This window comes from Dipodomys ordii, unplaced genomic scaffold (genome assembly GCF_000151885.1).
Source record: "Dipodomys ordii isolate 6190 unplaced genomic scaffold, Dord_2.0 Scaffold11, whole genome shotgun sequence".
NCBI lineage: Eukaryota > Metazoa > Chordata > Mammalia > Rodentia > Heteromyidae > Dipodomys > Dipodomys ordii.
The window spans coordinates 8,591,991-8,599,110 of NW_012267227.1; the positions used below are offsets into that span (position 1 = coordinate 8,591,991).

The window sequence follows — 7,120 nt, forward strand, 5'->3', positions numbered from 1 at the left end:
GATTTCATTATTACTGATAACATTATTAAGGAGACATTTGTCTTGTCGTGTTTTCTCTTGTCATTACCTTATTGTCATACCATTAAGTAGCAGCTGACCGTACTGTTCACTGTAGAGCACACTCCTTCCCAGTTTTGCCTGAGACCTGAACCACAGTGGTTTAGTTGCTGAAGTTCAGGGTAGACCTATTTATAGGATGGTTTGTCTCCGAGAGTAAACTTTCTTCTTGGCATGAGTACCACATACTTGATACTGTGATCCTCAGATTTTATCTCTTCTTCCTAAAAATTCATTCTTTCAGCAAGCACTTGCCCCAAATCTGAAGCTCTTGGTCTTACTATCTTAATAGTCTTCCTCTGTACTATTACATTGTCTAAACATGTTGCATTGAGCTTACATACCAGTATTTGAGTGCCTGGTTGTATAGAACTGATCTGAAAAGGAGTCTCTTCTATATACAAATGGCCTTTTTTTCTTTGTACCATTAACATTTAATAAATGGCCTAATGCTGTAGGCATGCGCGTTACTATTTCTAGCCTAGACCAGATAAGTCTAATCTACCCCCCCTCCACCTTCTCTGTTCTCAGGTCCAGCGGACCAGGCAGTTGGTAACTTCACCAAACCCAATGAGTTCTTCTGATGGCAAAGTCCTCCCCCTCAACGTACAGGTGGTCACTCAGCACATGCAGTCTGTGAAACAGGCACCAAAGACCCCTCAGAACGTTCCGGCCAGTCCTGGCGGGGACCGTTCTGCCCGCCACCGTTACCCTCAGATCTTACCCAAGCCAGCCAGCACCAGTGCGCTCACCATCCGCTCTCCAACCACCGTCCTCTTTACTAGCAGTCCCATCAAAACCGCTGTGGTGCCCGCGCCACATGTCAGTTCTCTAAACGTGGTGAAAATGACAACAATATCCCTCACACCCAGCAGCAGCAATGCCCCTCTCAAACCTTCTGCCTCAGTCAGCAGTGCTCCAGGAGCGACAGAAGAATCCAGGAGCATCCCCCAGATCAAGAATGGCTCTGTTGTTTCTCTTCAGTCTCCTGGGTCCAGGACCGGCGGCACTGGGGGAACTTCTGCTGTGGAAGTCAAAATGGAACCTGAAGGATCATCAGATGAGCATCCCCCGCCATGCCAAGAGAACTCTGATGGGACTAAAGCCCCCCAGACAGCGCCCAGTGTGCTTTCGGGGCAGAAAAGCAATGCAGATGGAATGGGACAGAAGCCCTCAAGTGAAGGTGTTGCTGAGGGGAAAGCGGCAACCAAGGCCTGCGACCAGAGGACCAAATGTAAAAGTCGCTGTCATGAAACCCTGCCGGGCGCCTCACCAGGCAATAATCAAAGCACTGTCACGCTCTCAGTTGCTACTCAGAACTTACCTTTCACCAGCACCAGCTCACCAACCAATGGTGACGCAATAAATAAAGACTCTAAATTATGCACTAGAAGTCCCAGAAAACGACTGTCTTCTACACTGCAAGAGTCCCAGGTGCCTCCTGTCAAGAAACCAATCGTGGAACAGCTTTCCGAAGTTGTCATGGAAGATCAGAAACCGGGCAGTGTTAAGAACGACCAAAAGGTTCCACATTCAGGTAAAACTGAAAGTTCAACAGCAGGTGCTCCAATTCCTACCACACTGTCAGTCAGTATCGAGTCACACATGGTAGAAAATCAGCCCTTGAGTTCTTCTGCTCTTACTGCCAGCGATTCTACTCTGGAACAGCAAATAACACCATCCTCATCTCCAGATATAAAAATAAAACTTGAAGGGAATGTCTTTCTCTTGGACCGTGATGGCAGCTTTAATCCAAATGAATGGCAGCAAGTCCCCAAGGATTCTGAGTTCATGTCTGGCAGCTGCGAACCACAGCAAGATATCAGTGTTATGGCAATTGCCGAGCACTCTGATATCCACGATTTAGAGAAATCTGTTTGGGAATTGGAAGGAATGCCGCAGGAGACATACAGTCAGCAGCTACATAGCCAGATACAAGAATCTTCTTTGACTCAAATACAAGCACAGTCTTCAGATCAGTTACCTCTGCAGTCTGAATTGAAAGAGTTTGAGCCTTCTGTTTCCCAGACAAATGAGAGCTACTTCCCTTTTGATGATGAACTGACACAAGACAGCATTGTGGAAGAGCTGGTGCTTATGGAGCAGCAGATGTCAATGAACAGTTCCCACTCTTACGGTAACTGCTTGGGAATGGCCCTTCAGAGTCAGTCAGTTACTCCAGGAGCGCCAATGTCATCTCATGCCTCCAGCACGCACTTCTACCATCCGATCCACAGCAATGGCACTCCAATTCACACGCCCACCCCCACCCCCACTCCAACCCCAACATCTGAGATGATTGCTGGGTCTCAGAGTCTGTCACGGGAGAGCCCATGCTCCAGGCTGGCTCAGACTACACCTGTGGATAGTGCTTTAGGAAGCAGTCGACATACACCCATTGGTACTCCACACTCAAACTGCAGTAGCAGCGTCCCCCCCAGCCCCGTTGAATGCAGGAATCCATTTGCATTCACCCCAATAAGCTCCAGTATGGCATATCATGATGCCAGCATTGTCTCCAGCAGTCCTGTGAAACCAATGCAGAGGCCCATGGCCACACACCCTGATAAGACCAAGCTTGAATGGATGAATAATGGGTATAGCGGGGTGGGTAGTTCGTCAGTTTCTGGCCATGGCATTCTCCCCAGCTACCAGGAACTGGTGGAAGATCGTTTCAGGAAGCCTCATGCTTTTGCCGTGCCTGGCCAGTCCTACCAGTCTCAGTCCAGACATCATGACACTCACTTTGGCCGTTTGACTCCTGTCTCCCCTGTGCAGCATCAAGGTGCCACTGTGCACAGTACCAACAAGCAGGAGGGGTTCGCGGTCCCCGCCCCACTTGATAATAAAGGAACAAATTCATCCGCCAGCGGCAACTTCAGGTGTCGGAGCGTGAGTCCTGCTGTCCATCGCCAACGGAATCTTAGTGGAAGCACCCTCTATCCCGTGTCTAATATCCCAAGATCTAATGTGACCCCCTTTGGAAGTCCAGTCACCCCAGAGGTTCATGTTTTCACCAATGCGCACACAGATGCATGTGCCAACAACATAGCTCAGAGAAGCCAGTCGGTTCCCCTGACCGTCATGATGCAGACAGCGTTCCCAAACGCTCTCCAAAAGCAGACAAACAGTAAGAAAATAACCAACGTTCTGTTGAGTAAACTTGATTCTGACAGCGATGACGCAATGAGAGGCTTGGGAATGAACAACATGCCCTCCAATTACACAGCCCGGATGAATCTCACTCAGATTCTGGAAACTTCTACTGTTTTTCCTAGTGCCAACTCACAGAATATGATTGACTCCAGCACTTCTGTTTATGAATTCCAAACACCATCTTACCTCACCAAAAGTAATAGCACCGATCAGATCAGTTTTTCTCCTGGAGATAATCAAGCACAATCTGAAATTGGAGAACAACCATTAGATTTCAATAGTACTGTTAAAGACCTGCTGAGTGGAGACAGCTTGCAAACCAACCAGCAGCTGGTAGGCCAAGTAGCCTCTGAGCTCAGCAGTACTGCGTCAGATTTCTCTAGTGACATCAGGTTGTCTTCTGACCTCTCAGGCAGCATCAACGATTTGAACACCTTGGACCCAAATCTACTGTTCGATCCAGGTCGCCAGCAGGGACAAGATGACGAAGCTACACTGGAAGAATTAAAGAATGACCCTTTGTTTCAACAGATCTGCAATGAATCCATGAACTCAATGGCTTCATCGGGCTTTGAATGGATAGAAAGCAAGGACCATCCTGCTGTTGAAATGTTGGGTTAAATTGTGTTTTATAATATGTAGCACACTGTATCTAAAGACATATGTATTGTATTTGTCTTAATGGAAGTGCCTCCCGCAGCAGAAACACTTACTATTAATTGTGACATTTTTAAAAGCGTTTGCTGCAGAAGTGGTTTCTTCGTCAGTAGGAAAGGAAATGGTTAGACTCGCCTCAGTTCTGAACACGTTTCTGAAGACAGTAGGCTGTAGAAGAACAAGTATTAGGTTTTAAATTTTCTGATGTTCCCCCATTTAATCACATTGTTTGCTAGTAAAGAATCGACTTTCCAGGTTTTACAAGAGCAGTCTAGGGCTTTATTTTATATAAGTTTGTTTTAATTCATCAGTTGCATACCCCGAATTTAGAAAGTAGCATCAGTTGTAGGAATAGGGTCTCCTCTTGTCAGCATTGTTTTGTAGGTATGAAATCATAGGCCCCTCCCCCCACCCCCATGTGAAGTGTAGACAAGCGAGTCCTCCTCGACACGGATAATATTCAGGTGATTATAAATATTGAGGCTTGAAGCATTAAAGCTACTGTAGAAGGAAAAATCTCTGTAGGACTTTTCTCGGGCTTCAGTACCATTCACTCCCACAATGAAGGGCTTACTCAGAAGATGATGGGAAATCAAAATGCTAATTTAAGGAAAGTGAAAGCTGCACTAAAATCTTTAAGAGGAAAACAAGTAGCCATTTATATTTGTGACCTTGCATTAATCTGATTTTAAAACACTGATTTTAACATGGAGCTAATGTGTATGCGCACACACACACACACACACACACCCTCCAGATGTTGTCATTTAATAGACTGAGCAGAGGCATATTGGAAAACTGTTCCATGTTTCAAGATTTACTATATAGTAGTTGAGAGGGTTTGTAGAAGGAAAGGAAAAGCATTTTCTTAGTTTCATCACAAAGGCTGCATATACATATTGAAATTTTATTTAAGATTTCTTTTTAAATGTTTTCCCTATGCTACTCTTTAGTAACCAGCTTTGTTTTTCCTCTTGGGTTTGCTGACTGACTCCTTTGTTCCTCCTGAATGTGGTAGTAAAATTTGATTATGGGATCCGCTTAAAAAACAAGCAGGCAGGAGGGAACATTAAAGCCGAGCAGAAGAAAACAAACAAGCAAGCATTTCACCACCTAAGGTCTGAAGCCACAAATCTTTATATCTCTGATAAAACAAAGGGGATAATAATAGTACTTGAAAAAGAGGAACGTTTTATTACATGCTTAATTTATTTATTGTGATAAACACAATTGCAAAATAAGCAAAGCACTCAGGATTTGTTTTAAAATGTTTCTCTCTATAGCTCCCATTTTGTTTTATAAGTAGTATTTATGAATTTCATGTTGACACAAAGCTCCTCGCTAGTGGACAGCTCCATTTAGGTGAGTTTCAAGATCACCTCTAAAAGAGATTTTTTAAATTGACGTTAAGTTTTGAAAGCTAACATTAAATCGTTTGCTATATATACTACCTTGAACCTAGCTCTAGCTAAGCTTTTCTTTACCTTAATTCGTAAACTGATCAGAAAACTACAATCAATGAATATTTAATAGATGTGATGAAGGGTTTCATTTAATAAGGTTTCGCTGTTGGATAAATTTGAAGGTAGGGTATTAACATATTTTGATAAATAAATGGTGCTAGGGTTGGCTCAGAGGTTTATATGTCGCTATGTCCTAGTTATTGGCATTTGTATGTGTTCGCTGTTAACTTGATTTAATGCTTTGTTAGATTGTTTCTAGATGCTAGGTATTTCTTCACTGTACATCGAGACACAGCACTACTGCGCACCAAAGTATGCAATACCCAAAGGAAACTGTGTGACTTCTTTTACAAATGATGGGAGCCTTTCTATATGAGATACTCTGAAAAGGAGATTTTTGAGGCCATTCTAATCCCTTGTTTACATTATTAGCTTCCTACTAATAAAAAAAATAATGAAAATCTTTTTTGATAAAAAACATATTAGAGAGAGAGAGACTGGAGGATTTTTACCCACCATGTATAGTATTGCAGCAAACTCTTTGAATTTGGCTGAATTCGTCCAGCAAACTTTCTGGGGTTCATATATTGCACTAAATTTGTTGAACCTGTGGTAGGCACATCTCTTAGGATAAATGCAACCAGTACAATCCACAGATTAAACTTTTTAAATGTGTTTCATTATGAAAAAGACAAAATGTCATCCAAGTGACAGATGAAATTGTCTTATGTAGCAATGTGCATTGATCTCAATGAGATATTTCTATTTCTTATTCTCTTACATGAGAATATTCCAGCAGGAAGAATTAAGTTTAGTTTGCTTCACCATGTTAAATACATGCTCACAAATGTGCATGAGTGTTATCGACTTATCTTGTACAGTACTAGGAATTCCTGTAACCACTTTTCCCCCCCTTGGCTGTATTGAAACTGGTTCATTGTTAACCAGGAAAGCATAGTTATTCACAAGTTATTTACTTTTTTTTATGTTTACTAATTCTACTTAGTTGTTGAATACATTCTTGGATTCTTTCCATCATTTTGATGTTTCAAACATTTTGCATACTGTTTATCATGATAAGACTTCATGAAGTAAATAATTTTGCATATAATTGCAATAAGCACTGACTTTTGAACTGAAAAGAAGGAAAGTGGGGTTTTTTTGTGTGTGCAGTGCATCTGAGGTTTCAAATAATAGTCTTGTACTACAATGTGCTTTACTACACCATAAGAGACAGAAGCAAGCCCTGTTTCATGTTTTCATTGAGTGCAAAAGGTCAGACTTCCCCAGTGTTCTGTTGTCTGTTGTACCTGCTGAAATGACAGTAGTTGATATTGCAGTAGCATTTCAGTTCTCTTTTTTTATTAAAAGTGCTCAAAATTGTTTTTTAAATGTTTTCAAAGATGATTAAAGACATTTTATATTAAACTGACTGGTTCTTTTTTTTTTTTTTTTTTCGGTCGTGGGCTTGAACTCGGGGCCTGGGCGCTGTCCCTCAGCTCTTCAGCTCAAGGCAAGCGCGCTACCACTTGAGCTACAGCCACTTCCGGTTTTCTGGTGGTTTATTGGAGATAGGAGTCTCACAGCCTCTCCTGCCCGGGCTGGCTTTGAACCGCGATCCTCAGATCTCAGCCTCCTGAGTAGCTAGGATTACAGGCGTGAGCCACCAACGCCCGGCTAAACTGACTCGTTCTTAAGGTGTTTTGTGCAGTGCATATTGTATAGGCAGTAGCATATGCCAGTTTGTAAATAGGTAGCATACTTCCCTTCAGCTTATGAAACTTGGG

At 42.7% G+C, this 7,120-nt stretch overlaps 1 protein-coding gene across 2 annotated transcripts in view; it reads left to right on the top strand.

Moving 5' to 3' along the window:
* The window catches only part of Rfx7 (regulatory factor X, 7), a 34,872-nt gene extending 28,117 nt beyond the window's left edge, over positions 1-6,755 (top strand). For both annotated transcript variants that reach the window (XM_013010230.1, XM_013010231.1), the window contains one exon: positions 589-6,755. In XM_013010230.1, coding sequence (XP_012865684.1) covers positions 589-3,834 — 3,246 coding nt within the window. In that variant the 3' untranslated portion in view covers positions 3,835-6,755. The remainder of the gene's footprint in view (positions 1-588) is intronic.
* The last annotated feature ends 365 nt before the right edge of the window (positions 6,756-7,120 follow it).